The sequence below is a fragment of the Ceratotherium simum genome, chromosome 9, assembly GCF_057802395.1.
Source record: "Ceratotherium simum simum isolate JZ-2026a chromosome 9, ASM5780239v1, whole genome shotgun sequence".
Lineage (NCBI taxonomy): Eukaryota > Metazoa > Chordata > Mammalia > Perissodactyla > Rhinocerotidae > Ceratotherium > Ceratotherium simum.
Window position 1 is genome coordinate 81,494,937 of NC_141908.1, and position 15,853 is coordinate 81,510,789.

The 15,853-nt window shown below is 41.1% G+C and overlaps 1 protein-coding gene across 3 annotated transcripts in view; it reads right to left on the bottom strand.

Annotated features, from left to right (window-relative positions):
* Positions 1-920: 920 nt before the first annotated feature.
* The window catches only part of INO80D (INO80 complex subunit D), a 70,582-nt gene continuing 55,649 nt past the window's right edge, over positions 921-15,853 (bottom strand). For all 3 annotated transcript variants that reach the window (XM_087435686.1, XM_087435684.1, XM_087435685.1), the window contains 3 exons: positions 15,288-15,505; positions 13,759-13,916; positions 921-12,812 (listed from right to left, as the gene is read on the bottom strand). In XM_087435686.1, coding sequence (XP_087291812.1) covers positions 11,647-12,812; positions 13,759-13,916; positions 15,288-15,505 — 1,542 coding nt within the window. In that variant the 3' untranslated portion in view covers positions 921-11,646. The remainder of the gene's footprint in view (positions 12,813-13,758; positions 13,917-15,287; positions 15,506-15,853) is intronic.

Here is a 15,853-nt window from a genome sequence, read left to right on the forward strand (position 1 = left end):
GTGCATGTGTGCAGAGATTTAGAAAAGAAGCGTCCTTCAGTAGAAAAGAAGAGTTTTAAATGAACTACCATATAACTGAAGACATGGACCAAATAATTTCAGGCATTAGTCTTCATACTTTGCCAATTTCAAAAGCAGAGACATGGATGGATGACATTCCTCAGTGCTGGCCATTTCACTAGTACTGCAGCCTCTGTTTCTGATCCAAAATGTTAATTTCTTTTAGAGAAGCAAAGGACAATCTTAGAATGAATCTTCAACATTCCTGGATAAGAGACCAAGTCCAAATGCCCCCCAAAATTAAAAAACAGTGAATCTCTACACAAGGAATGTGTGATTACAAGATGACTAATTTTTCTTTGCAAATTTTGTCCTAGCCTCTATGTGGACCACAAAATCCCTCAGCAACAACAGACAGCACGGGAAATGAAGAGTTCCAATCTACATATTTTTTTTAAAAGTAACAATTCACTTCCAAGGAGAACAAGACAGGCACTTGGCAATGCCCTAAAGGAAAAGTGTTTCTTCACGTTTTTTTTAACTTTGGTTATACAGCATGAAATTGTTCTTATACTATGAAGAGAGAAGGGGCTTCTGATGAAATGAAACAGACATTGGCTTGTAAAACCTCCACCAGAGCAGATAACAATTTCAAATGCAACTTCTGGTTGGATTTCAAGGTTGGATACCACATTCAAGTCACCTTGGATAGCATTTAATTGATCCGCAGCTAATACAAGTATTAATCATTGTTAGTCTAACCATAAAGAACCAGGAATACATCTCCCGACAGTTCTTGATAAAATATAAGATATAAAAAAAATGTTTACTCTATTTAAATAACAAAGGGGGGAAAATCTACCCTGGATTGTCAGCTTTCACTAATATCCAGGCAAAGGAAATGACAGTAAAAACAAGGCTACTTCACAGCAAGATTTATTATTATTAATACATCCAAAAGAAAGAAAGAAAAATCATTTTGTCACACTATATACAGATAATACATACAGTGTTTTATACACATATTACATCAGTTTTTACACAAGAAAAATATACATAAAAATGTAAACTTTTGTATACAAAAACCCTTAAACAAATTAAACAAGGACCAGATAACAAAAGGAGACCAATCAATTATTATTTCATCAAATTTTTAAAACAGTAATACAGTACATTCATTGAGATATATATGGAAAATGTGAGCCACCTCTTCTTGTTTAAAGGGAAATTACAAACCAAAAGCCCATCACCTTCCAAAACGTGGTCTCCCCAGCAACACCACACCAATGCCACCAATGCGCATTTCCGTTAGAACTAGGGGGCGCGACCACAGCCTGCCCGTCTCCTCACCTTGCTCCTAGTCTGTGCAGAAATGAGTGGCCCCAGGTTTTTGTGCATATAACCAAGCTCCCAGCCACCATCAACACGAACGCAGAGAAGGTTCTCAGTTTGTAAGTTCCCTTTAAGCAGTGTTTTTTTTTTTTTTAGATATTTCTAATGTATGGCGTGTTAGCATGTGTGCCAAGGTGAAGGAAAACACTGAAGGAGGAGGGCTTGAGAACTGCTAGTCCTTGCTACCGTGCAGTTACTGTGTCAGAAGAGATTTTAACTGTGCGACCTGCCTGTCGCTGACTGGGTTCAGGAAAGCCACCTCACCTTTGATTTCCCACTGCAACTTGGTTTCAACCTGTACTTCAGTCCTCTTGTCAGTACCATACACTCGCTAAGAGGCTCTTTGTTAAAGGCTGCTTCTGATATCAGGGTCCAGCGAGGCTGCTACGTGACGTCGTTCCAACCCCAGCCTGTTTCAGTTTTCAGGGGGACTCTCACTCCCAGTCCTCGTAATGTCTTACAATTTAGGATTGTCCACCTACCTTCTCTCTCTGTCAAGTCTTGAAATGTAACCTGCTGCCAGCTCACCACAAAATAAGATACTTCACAGCTTTCTCTTAGTATTCTTTCGTTCAGTGTGTCAAACTGATATACTAATGAAAATACCTGAAGCTGTGGGAATAAGAATTAAATCTATGTCACATGCATGCAGACTCGGAGTCCTTTTTAAAAAAAAAATTTGGGAAGACCTTGAACTAAAAAAAAGCGAAACATGCTTAGGACAGCTTCGTGAGGACTCTGCCTCTCTCAAAGCTGAACCTTGAACAAGGCAGAACAAGGACTAGGCAATTTATTTCCCTGCAGCGAGAGAGCAGTTACCTTCCTCCAGGCAAAACGATGTCCGTGATCACTGTTTATCAACGAGAGGAAGAGGCAAACTGGTGAGTGAAGCTGACCCAGGAGATGGAGATGACACACACTAATGGAAATGTTAGAATTGCTCCATAACTGAAATACACAGGCTGGTTCTCAGTGCACCTCCATCTCAGAGAGGGGAAAATGCACGGGGTTCCTCAAGGGAGCTTCCAGCTCTCCCCTACTCTCATGGGACAGATGGCATCTTTAAAATGACAGTCTCCCTTTTAGTTAAAAAAAAATAACAATAAAAGGAAAAGGAAGATAAATAAATAACGTGTGGATGTCTTTAGATGAGACTTTTAAATGGTCTTTAAATAATTTTTTTGATACTGTATTTTAAATCATTACATACAACTGCCATCGCAGCGACAATATTCCAGTAGGGGCAGCATTTTGCTAAATGTAAAAGATTGCCATTTAAAACTCATACATATACATGTGTATATACAGTATATCAACACTATTTATATACATATATATCTAGAGAGCAACGATTCATTGCCTTGAGTATCTATATATCCACTCCCACAATATATACCAGAGACATACTGTGTGAGTATATTCCAAAGTGTATGTACACGTGCTCCCACACGTATGTATACACTTCAGGCTGTGTGTGCATAAGAGCTTTAAAGGCACAATATATAGGGATGCGAGTCTTCTAGGGAGCTGCAGCAAAGTTAGAACAATGTCACAAATGTGAGAAAAGTCAAAAGAAGATATAGCAGAATTCATGACACAAAATTTTCATTACAGCAGTTTCATTACGAGTAAAATGAGTTATAGAATTCAAGAGGCTTCCGTGCGACTTTGTATGCTTTCATTTCAATGAAAATGGCAAATCTATGATTAAAATACAAAGTAAACCAAATTATTAAATGGCAAATTAATGACAAAAAACGAGGAAATAAACCTAACACTAATATCAATCATATAATCATAATTATGTTCTTTTTCACTTTAAGTAAAATACTCCAAAATTACCTAGGTAAAACTTTCAAAGTAATCTTGTTTGAATGTTGGTTTATTGTTTGTTTTTGAGACAGAGATGAATGCCCAATTCTCAAAATTACTATAGAAAATATTACCAAAACTTATATCTTCTGGGAAATTTCAGAGATAAAGATCTTTAAAAGAAACAACTGAGAAGTTAATGAAATATGCTTAAGCCAAATGCTTCTGGCTAGAAAAGATGTAATAAAGGGGAAAAACACAGTGAAGTGTGATTTTTAAATGACGAGAGACTGACTTATAAGGTAGTGAAAGTGAAGAATAGTGGACTTGGCAAGTAAGAAGAGTTCCAACAGGAATTTACTTTAATAACCACAAACAAACCTATAACCCAAAGGACTTCCATCTCAGTATGCTCTGATGTCACCTCCTCTTGCTTAGAGAATAATCCAGAATTTTCCATAGACATATAATGTTGCTTAATAAAGGCTGTTTATCTATTGTACACACACACTTTTTTTTAGGGAAATATATGTATATAGCTGTATCTATACACACACATATACATACGTGTATATATAGATTTATACAAATGTATAAATAAACATAATACTTCTCAATCTTTCCATTGACAAGGCAAGTTCACATTCAGCAAAGTGCCACCACATTCCATATACACATCTCTGTACAGATATACACAAAAAGGTCTAGTTTCACCCTTCAATCAGGGGGAATTTATTCTAGCAAATCCCATTAACCAGTAACTGAAGGGAGAAATGGCACCAATACAAGCTCCCTTCTTTCATTTGCATGCATATGTACAAGAAATATGTAGATTTTTTTTAATCCATAAAGCAAGAGTGAATGAAAGTGGGAGATGCTGCAAAAATACAACTGTAAAAAAGAACAACATACAAAGCTTTCCTAGGTCTTGACTATATCTAAGATGAATGAGGCTTCAGAGATAACTACAAATTCAGGTGTATTATCAGAAGATGTTTTGACATGTTTCAAAGTACATGATCTTTTTATATTAAAAATAAATGTGATTGGAGCATTTAATGACTCTAGTTTTGACTATTTCAGACCACCCGATACTTCAGTAATGAATGTACAGCAAAATGACAAAATTCAAAGTCTGTAGGAATGTTTTTTTTTTAATTCCATACGAATCAGCAAAAAGTCATGGGCAGCATAATTAACCAAAATATGGGGGGGGGGGGTAGGAGGCATGCTAACTTCATAAATAATAGCACAACTGAGTAATTTTAAAAAAAATTTTGGAAATAACTGAAATCATCCCAGCTTTGAAATACACGTAGTGAAATGATCCCACCAACTCTTTGAACAAAGCAGCCCCTTCAACAACGGCATTCTTTACAAAAGGCCTATAATTTTCTTAACTTCACCAAGAAAAGACCATCAACAATATTTTCTAACTCAGAATATAAAGAAATCTATTATTAACATAAAAAAGATTCAAATGGTCTCTGGTCCCATCATCCCAACAGACAAACACAGCTCACGTCTGAGTCTGTCTCTCTCTCATTTTTATGCTCAAAGGTGAGAGGCTGGTCTGAGAACCTGCTGTTTCTGTCACTTTAAAAACAGCATATAAGTTAATCACAAGGTTAAAATAAAATGCACATGATATCAGAACTAGCCTTTTAACATAAGCCAACATAATGAAAAATGTGGTGTATTTATACAACAGAGACAATGAGAAAGTAACTCCAAGACCCTCAACTAAATAACTCATATTTCTACAATACATTGTTACCTTTCTCTCTTTACCTAAGCACACATTCATCTCCCTCACACACGTGCCCCGATGTATATTTTTGCATGTGTGTAAAAACACAGATATATACATGCACACAAGTAATTCAATTCTATTTTTAAGTCACAGTGGGAATTCCTTAGTGAGGAGGGATAAAAAGTTCCTGAATAAGACACTGAGAATGTCTAGATTTATTATTTTCTCTATTTTACTTACCAACCTACAGAATAAACTGTAAATTAAAGGACAAATCCATAGGAAATAAAAGAGGTCTCACAAACTTAGTTTACCAATTCCAGCCGCAGTAGTTGGGAGCTTGCTTGATCTATGTATTTCTATTTACCCTGTAACTAAGCTTCTCGCCATCATAAGTGTAAACCACAGATCATTTACTAAAGAAACCTGATTCTCAACAGTCCTATGAGCAGAGATAAATGGTCTAAAGGTGTTCTACATTTCCAGGCCCAGGATGTCCTTATTTTATATACCTGCAAGGTAGCAAAAGGACAGCTACACACCTCGACACGGCAGATCCAGTGTAAGAAGGTGCTTCACTAGTTTGTTTTGCCAAAAAAAAAAAAAAAAAAGCTCATATATAATTTTTTAGCTATTAAACACATAGGCAACATAATTCATTACACTCAATACAGCTTTAGTATAAAACTTATAATTTATGAGGTGATGTTAATAGCATAAATTAATATACCTTTTCTCTTAAAATCTACAATAAGTATTCTGAAAGCTCATTGGGGAAGGAAGTTTTTAAATAAAAGTTTTAAAGCTGTGCGTGATGGGACAGGGTTCTGTACGCTGAAGCTGAGACGAGAGGCTGAAGGAGAAAGGAAGAGTCCTATGCAAGACACCATGGGCGATGAAACCAAATGTTTTCTCTTTCTTGCGCTCTCTTCAATGATGAGTCACCTTTAGTTTCCTTTAAAACTATTTTCTTCTTTTAAAAACTGCCCTAATTTCCACAAGGAATCCCTGAGACATACTCAACACTGTACAGTGGAAAGAACCAGCACTGCGGAGAGGAGCCGCTCCCGCCCTTCCACGCAGACGCAGACACGTCACAAGCATCAATTCCCCGTCACCTCACACGCATCGGCTGGAACCAGCTGCACCTGAACGGTGCAGGGCGAGTCACTTCAGGGCAAATCGGACTATTCCCCACGTGAAAGCAGTGGTGTGGCCTTCAGCTGCACTGGGCTCTGCACTGCATGCTGACAGTTTTCCCAGGGGAACTTTGATAGATAGCTATAGATAGAGCTTACTTCAGTGGTCCCCAGCTTAAAAAAACCAACAGAAACAAAAAACACGTGCAAGAAGAGGATTCTATTACTCCTAGGCCAGGATCAGAACAGACCGTGCGTGTGTGCACACACGGCGGTGCTGGGGGTGGGCAGAAGGGAAAGAGGAAGGCGGGCTGCACGGCACTACACAGCTTACTAAGAGACAGGTTTCCTCTTACAAGACTGCTGTTCAGACCAACTTTACATCCCCAAAACTCTGCCATTCAAAGTAGCCAAACATTCCCAAGATTCGGGAACCTGGGGTAAGAGGGTCACGCCAAATTCGCTCCCTGAAGTGCCACGTCTCCTTTCGTCAGCTCCGTATCACAGTGCAGACAGGGAAGCTGGATCGGAAAGAATCCTTGCTATTGAGAAACAAGGCTCTCCAAGCCTGACCCACAGTTTTCACATTAACAACACCGGCCCTTAGGAGAGAGAGAATTATCCATTCATGTTTTACGTCTTCTCTCCTAACTCACTGTTCAAGGGAAAATGCTTAACAGATATTCAAATGTGTTCTTCACTGTATTTTATTACAAATCTTCTGAAAGTTAACATTTAAAATGTTACTTTAAGCTACTAAACATGCATTTTAGTTCCCTCCAGAATATATTGGAAAGCTTATAAAGCTCAAGATATTAATAAGTCATTAAATTATTTTACCTTTCTATAGAATGCCAGTGAAGATTCAATCATTTTCAATGTATTGAGAGAGAGAAAAAAATCTGTTCTGTCATTTATATATTCCCAACCCTCACCCCCACCCCTAGCAAATATATTTCTCGTCAGGAAAAAATCCTTGGAGCAATGTAGGTGTTGGTGATGAGAGAGATACAAATGAAGATTATTCAGTATGACTATTTTTCTTTCAAGGAATCCTTTAAATTGCCTCATTAAACTGCAGAGTTCTGTTGACTATTTAGAAGATAATTATCTTAGATTATTCTATATATACCAGATTAAAAATAGAATTTAAAAGGATGAAGAAACTAGACACCTAAAAAATTTTAAATGAATTTCAAACCTACTAAATAATTAGTTTAGTGTTACTAATACCCTCATCTTCTTGCAACACCAATCCACAACAACCTTTCGAACGCACTTGGAGAAAAGGCAGTTGCCCACACAAACACTGCTGATGAAGCCACCAACCCTCACCACCCCCACGATACAAGGGCACAGGAGGACTGCAGGCAGGGACCACGGAGATGACAGCATGGCAGTGACCTGCATAGGCTCAAATTCTAGTGCCAACTGATAACAACTGAATGGTGAAGGTCAACAGAAATACAGATTCTTTCATATAAGAAGAAAACTGCACAGACAGGGCACCCGTGTGTACCACGGACATCATTTCCAAATCAAAGAACTGTCTTTGCTTCTGCGGATTGTGATCACGGACTGAGAATGAGCTCCGATAAGAAAAGCTTTAGTGTTAGTCACAGAAAAGGACGATTCTTAACTTGCAGTTGAGAGACTGGGCTTATTTAAGAAATAAATCTTATAAATAATTATTTGGCCAAGATAAAGTATTAGATTTCTTTAGCCTTAAGCCAGTCAAGACTGTAACCATAATTTTAAGAAAAGGAAGAAAACCCCATTTTCCAACTTCATCTCCATACCTACTATTTGCTTCTCATTAAATTATAATCTTTTCACGGAGGGACACTAGACACACCACACTGCCTGCCAACATGAAATTGCTCAGGAAGTCATTAATAAAGCAGTTATGTCTCACACGGTAGGTTACTAGAGAAAATAATCCTTCGCCATATAAGCTATGCGAGGATAAGTAGAGAATTTTTCCATTGCATAGTCTGTCACTTGGTTGGTTAAGTGTAATTGCTATTTACTATTATGAATTATTTACTAGCTACATAACCTACCCAGATGTGCAAAATGCTAAGCCATTTTTACAGAGGAAAAAACAATGTCTTAAGTACTTTAATTAAAATATTAATAATTGCGTAGAGAGAGAAAACATCTTTCCTTGGGATGCTACAGATCACACTAGCGAACTACACACGTTAGAACAGAATTCAGATCCTCGGAGCACAGAACGTATCCATTAACTGCAGAGACTCTGTAAATTAAACCACATTAACACAATCCAACTGGCCCTTATAAATGGTCCCAGAGAACTGCAGAAACAGAGTGAACCTTCTTTGCCATGATTTGTCATGAGTTAAATACTAGAATAAAAGCTAGTTTTCACCTAATTAGGACCTTATATAAAATTCATTTTTGATTCCAGTACTGCCTTCTTATAGCATAAGTGCTATTTAAAAAGGCGCTAATTTTCAGGCCGGCCCGGTGGCTCAAGCGGTTAAGTGCGCGCGCTCCGCTGAGGTGGCCCGGGGTTCGCCAGTTCAGATCCCGGGCGCGCACCGACACACTGCTTGGCAGGCTATGCTGTGGCGGCGTCCCCTATAAAGTGGAGGAAGCTGGGCACGGATGTTAGCCCAGGGCCAGTCTCCCTCAGCAAAAAGAGGAGGATTGGCAGATGTTAGCTCAGGGCCGATCTTCCTCACACACACACACACACACACACACACAGACGCTAATTTTCAAATTTTTGGAATAAAAGACAGTTCACTCCATTCTTTACATATTAATAGCAAACCTACTAGTAATAGACTAGAATTGCTCCATTAGCTAAAAAAAAAAACATAATGGGTATTTCCGGGTTCACAGATCTTGTCTCTTCCAAAAGGGGACTCACAAGGAACAGCAAGAGCAAAGCACATTGTAAGCCCAGATATGTGTTTTGAAGTAGATGAAATGAGAGGAAAGTTTTGTCTTTTGCTAATTCCTCAAATCTATAATGGCACTTTCTACGGGTGCCCTTTCTCCAGCTATCATCGTGGGCATCTAAACAAAAATGAATTTACTCAAAGTTTTTGGTGTGAAGCTGTAACTGGCAACATTCCTGATCATTTCATGCCTCCTTACTAGAAAGCAGAAAAGGGTTTTTAAATGCACATAAAACAGAAAATTGCAAACAATAAAATGTGCAACTTACTGCAAACTCAGTTTTGATAACTGAAGAATTTTAAGCAGCTACCAAGAGGGACAAATAGCCAGAAAAGTTCAAACCGACTACCCATGACTTTCCCTTTGCTGTAAAGAAGGGCAGACGAGAGAGGCAAGGAGCTGCTCTGCTGCAACCCTTCACTAGTACACAATGGAGACGACCTCGAACCGCTGGGAAGGGACAGTTATCTAGTGATGATTGTAATGGGATGTGAAAAAAGTTGAGCAAACTAAACGACACTTTTGAGCAGAGGTAACCACTCATAATCATTTCATTACAGTACATTAAAATAAAAAAGCCTACAAACATAGGTTCATAGGTGAGAAATATTCAAATTACCTGTTCTCACCATTCAGAATAGAAATTTATGGTGATACCAAATATAATTTTGCTTTGTGACATAATTTATAATTTAGAAATTTCTGAATCTGCAAAAAAGGCAGAGCTATTAAAAATAAATCTTCCAATCAATTATCATGATTAAAAAAAAACTAAATATATTACAAACATATTTTTGGCCCAGAAAAAGAAACTTCAATAAATACAAAATAGGGCATATAATGGTTTCATACAGTCATGTGACGTTTCCCCTCCATAATCTCAGGCACGTGGAATCTGCATAATGCCTGCTGATCACCATCATTCCTTTAAAAAGGAGAGAAAGAAAGGCTTTCAAAAGAAGGGACTGGTTAGAATTAGCACGGCATAAGGAGAGTACATACAGGAAGTAGGAAAATACATCCAAATCTTTACCTATTGAAAAGGAATTAAGATCAAATATTCCCTGACAAATGAATTATTATATCACATCATTAATAGATACGTTCTCTCTACTCATCTTTAAAATATATATATGTAAATTAGACTAGACTCAGGTATAAATAGCCAATGGCATCTCAGGGGACAGTGAAACTTCCCAGCAAAAGCAGAGGACAGATGCCTTTCAAATCTAGTCCCACCTTCTGGGGGAGGCTGGGGGCAGAAGGCAGGTAAAACAAACCTCACATATTCATTTCATAGTCACCAACTTACTAAACTACCCAAGATAATTTTTAACCCTAAAATTCTGGTACTTTATAAAAATTTCCCAAAACTTAAACCTAAGTCTTTAAATTATTTTAAAAGTACCAAAGGGTGAGTAAAATTTATATCTAATTTCCATATTCTGCTTTGAAAGAAACTTTAAAATGTGTATCCTTCAAATATTACACATCACTTCACAACTGGCACATTGATCCTACAAGCGTCTTCAACATTTTACAAATCTTACCAAAGAATCACTACTGTAAACATGAAAAATTCAAAAGCAAAAGATGGATCAAGGAATTCACAGATCCCCTCTTTCCAAATCTATCTGACCTATCCTGCATTTCACACCAAATATTTTCTTTACTTACATCTTGCGAATGTATTCCATGAGAGAGGGTTTTAGAAACAAATGCGTGTCTAAAAGGCAACATGACCAGCAGACCCCAGAATCTCAGCAACCCTGCAGTCACTTCACACAAGCTCTTCACGACATGCCCACAGCACTGACACGAACTCAGCGTCTGTGTTCTGGGCTAACTTAGCAGAAAAGGGTTTGCTATTCACGAAAACAGACCACCACCCTCTGCATTCAGGAAGCTTAGTTAACTCATGGAGAGAATGACCAACTTTACCAGGGTTGTGAGATGTGGGAAAGGAGAAGCAAGAGCCTTATACTCATTAGGTAAAAAAATAACAATGGGACAGCTGCTTCCTGCCCTGCACAAAAACACATGTGTGGGCGTACTCAAACACACAGGCGGTCAGAAGACCAATTTTTTCTTTTTGACTAAACATGATCGCAATTGGGAATGGAATCCTGGCCTCATGTGGTGTCAGCGGTTGGTGCTGAGTCAGAGCCTTGGACTGCCTCTGCACACCGTCTGCTGTCTCTTACACAGGAACTCAATGAATAGGATCATTCTATCTAGAACCACCCATGTAAAGACCTGGTAATAGAATGGAAAGCATTGATCTGAATACTAGGAAATAGTAAAGGGCACTGGTAATCTGAGGTATCTTCCACTTCTAGGACTTGCTGCTAAAGTCGGTTCTACGCAGTCACTGTGCTGAGCCACTGAGGAACCACGGGGCCGGGTGGACCTGTGGGAGGGGTGAGCACCAGTGCAGAAAGCACATGTGAACACTGAAGCCAGGTCCGCCGCGGGGCAACGGTTTAGCTGGAAAAGGGGTCCCCCTCTAGTTCCCGTCTGTTATTTTTAAAATCTTCTTTAGGAAAAGGGGAAGAAGGATAAAGAGGAAACAAAGATAGAAAACTCCAGGTTCCCATCTGCCCGCAAACACACAGACGCTCAGTTGGGGGAGGGAAAGGGCGAGGACGCATTATTGGTACTCGTAGCTGTGGCACCTGTCACCGTGAAGCCTGTGGGAGGGGCGATGGAGCTGTGGCTGGGCTGCAGGTCCTTCGGAATGCCACTGTGAGAACTCAGCTGGTGGCCGAAGGCTGCGCTGAACTGAGGGAGCTGCTGCTTGGGAGAGGGGGAGGCCATGAGCTCCGCGGAAGGCCCCATGCCACTGAAGCTGGTCTGCGGCAACCCCGGAAGCCCGCTGGCACTGCTGGGGGTCACGGTGGCGAAGGCAGGCTGTGTGGTCTCTGAGTTCGACGTGGTGGGTGGCGTGGACAGGGACGTGGAAAGAAGATGTCCATCTGCGCCAAGAAGGTTGCTGAACGGAGAGGGCTCCCCCAGGCTGACTGGGAGACTGCCCCAGTGGGTTCTGGGGTTCACGACTCCTCCAAGTGGCACCTCGAGTTGGGCTGGGAGCAAGTGCTGCGCCATGATGGGCATCTCTGCTGAAAAGGTAGCTGCCATGTTATCACCAGAGTAAGATGTCGTGTGGGGGGAGGTGATGTGGTCGCTGTAGGGCGATGGCACGTGCTCACTGTCGTAATGGCTTCCGTGGGGCGAGGAGTGCGAATGGTCACTGCTGTATTGCTGTCGTGAGGTGATTAGGTCATCTGCCTTGCTCAGCAGCTGGGCAGGATGTGGCCTCTGGGAGGCATGGCTGCCGTCATGAAGTCCGTGAAACTGTCCTGGGAAGGCTCTCTCCCCGAGGGCACCCTGGCTGATCAGAGTGGCAGAAGTAAGGCCGACGCTGGCTGGGGCGGAGAACTGCCCCTGAATCTGCCCTGCCAGGGGGGTGGGTGGGTTAGACAAGGTGGCAGAACGGAGCAGGCTCTCGTCCAGCTCGAGACTAGAGAAATTATCATGGACTATACGCCCATTCAACAGCTCCCCAAGGTCTGCGTTCACTTCTCGGCTCAAGGACTGAATTCCTGAAGCTCCGGTACCTGCGGAGAACACCCCCATTCCTCTATCTGACAGCTCCTGGACCGGCACACCATCCGGCTGGGCGAGGACCCCGATGGTACTCAGGCACTCGAGAGAAGTCACAGCCTGCAGGGCCCGCTCCAGCTCCTCGGCCTCCTCGGTAGTGGGGAGGAGGTCTCCATTCTTTCCTGAGGAGACAAAGCCATCAAGAATCAGCAGAGCCCTCACCTGTCCCATGGCACAAAAACCACACATTTGAATTACTTTTAACAATGTTCTATTAAAGAGAGTGCCTGCTGAAAAGAGAAGTTTCCAAGGACTGGACTGAAGGAAAAAGTGAAGTATTAATCTGCAGAAAACATATGAGCAGGAGTCCAGCTCAGCTCTACCCTCACTCCTCCCGCCGCAGGGCAGCTGTGGAAGACAGGAGGAAAGACACTCACACACGCATTGCAGCACAACACTGCACACGTGGCTCATTTTGCAGGTTCTCTGTTAAGATGCTTTTGCATTGCTTTGTAATCCTTTCCTTTCATTCTTCTCCCATTTCTAACTAATTTTCATTAAATGGAAGTCCACAGGCCTTCATTGATTTCATTTCCAATATAAAAAATCTATTATTGGGAACTTGATTAATCACCACAATACGATCCAACTTTTAATAGTGCAAGAAGCATTCTAGGAGGACACGAGATCTCTCTTGAGAGCTCCAGAGGACTGGCGGGACTAAGCAAACCACTGTGGAAAAGTGCATCTCAACTGAAGAACCGGCAGGGGGATCAAAATCAGGACAAGTTCTAAAAGGCTTCAAGGAACTCAAGGTTAAAATATCTTTGTAAAATATCTTTACATTAGTTCTTTGTTCAGAACTAATGTAAAATCCTCATTTTAAAGAAACAAAGTTATAAACCTAGCTATCAAACCATCAACCCACTGATCCTACACCGAGGCTACACATCGCACGACCCCTCCCCTCTGAAAGGGCAGATCACTCTGGAGTGTTCGACTTTCTATCTACAGTGAAGGACAGGACATGTGAGCAGGAATACTTCAAACACATCTCAAAGAAACTATTTCCCTTTTTAAGAACTCGTTTTAAAACCCAGTTTCCTTGAATCAAAATATTGACCATACCTTCAAAAAAATCAAAGTCTTGTAAGTCGTCCGGCAGCCGCGGCAGGACATCTGAAAAGTCCTCCTGGTTCAACTCCAAGTCATGTGGAATGTCACTGATCTCGTTGGCAATGTCATCCGGCAACTCATCAGCACTCAGCTCTGGCGTGGACGGGCTCCTGGGGAGAGGACAAGGTTGGCCCCATCACTCTCTTCTTCCCCCACACCAACGTGCCCAACACACAACTGTCCCTCTCCTCTTCCCCGACACCAACGTGGCCAACACACGGCTGTCCCTCTCCTCTTAACCCACACCAACGTGCCCAACACAGTGTTCCTCTCCTCTTCCCCCACACCAACGTCCCCAACACACAGTGTCCCTCTCCTCTTCCCCGACACCAACGTGCCCAACACACGGCTGTCCCTCTCTTCTTCCCTCACACCAACATGCCCAACACACAGTGTCCCTCTCCTCTTCCCCGATACCAATGTGCCCAACACACGGCTGTCCTTCACCTCTTACCTCCACACCAATGTCCACACACAACTGTCCTTCTCCTGTTACCCCCACACCAACGTCCCCAACACACGACTGTCCCTCTCTTCTTACCCCCACACCAAGGTCCCCAACACACGACTGTCTCTCTCCTCTTACCCCCTACACCAACATCCTCAACACGATTGTCCTCCTCTTACCCTACACCAACGTCCCCAACACACGTTTGTCCTTCTCCTCTTACCTCCACACCAACAACCCCCGCACACAAGTGTCCTTCTTCTCTTACCTCCACACCAACAACCCCCCCACACAGTGTCCTTCTTCTCTTACCTCCACACCAAGGTCCTCAACACACAATTGTCCCTCTCCTCTTACCTCCACACCAATGTCCCCAACACACGTTTGTGAAACTCTACAACGGGAAATCCTAACTCAAAATGTCTCCTTTCCCACTTTACGAGAAGGAAATTTGAAAGCAAAAAGATAGACCTCACTGTATGCAGTCACACATTTCTGCAACCTTTACCCATGTATTAAGAGAAGACAACCATTTCTAGATAATATTTTTACTTCAAATTAGTAGAATGAATTACAATTTTGTGTATCAAGTGTGTCTTAATAGTTTTAGTAGAATTTCAAATCTAGTCAAAATAATAATTTAAAAGGATGAAATAAACAGATAAAACTGAAATATTTAGCTGAAATTGAAGCCTCATTCATCTGTGGAAATGCCTACCGCAGCCAACACTAAACTGCATCCGATTTCTGATGGAATGTTTCTGCTGAAACATACACGAAATTTCTATTAAAGTAGACAAATCTGAGAATAGACAATTCTCAATTTCAGCATCTGCTCTCTGTTATAATCAAAAGCTTTATTTCATATCTAACCCAGTCAGATATTTGGTACAAATTGTACTGAAAACTACAAGGTCTAGGCTGACAGACCGAATGGCTTCTTGCTTCGTTCTAACACCAGGACAGTAAACGAAGCTCGAGGCCCTGAGCACAAACAGAGCACAGGAAGGACACACATGCTCGCACCACTGACCGGATCTGAGAGGCCTCCACTGGCAGTGAGACGCTGGTGGGCATGCTGAGGTTCCCTTGGGGTACTGCAGGGGGAATGGGTTTTTGGGGTCGACGAGGTCCACGCCTTCTCTTCTTCTTGTGTTTTTTGGTAAGTGCAGGAGGCTTGGTTTTTTTCCTGGGTTTCCTCTGCTGCTGGTGCTGAACTTTACGGGAGCTATCTCCTCTCAAGAAATTATCCTTTGGAATGAATAAATGGGTATTTTTAAGCTGAGATTATTTGGGGAAAACCTAACAGCAATCTAAAAAAATACTTGTATCTCTTAATACTCTATATAATGCCTATAACATATTATATGCCTAGAACTATGTATAACAATAATTACAGGAATAAAAAATACATTTTTTATTTAATTCAAATCAATTCAATATATACATATAGTTCATCCCACATTTAAAGACACTGTGATAGGTGCTCTAGTATAAAAAAGTGAATAAAATTTAATTTGCACTCTCAGAGAACTGACTCTCCCATGGGAAAAACATGAATACAAGCATACATAAATACAGTACAGAGTCAACAGCAAT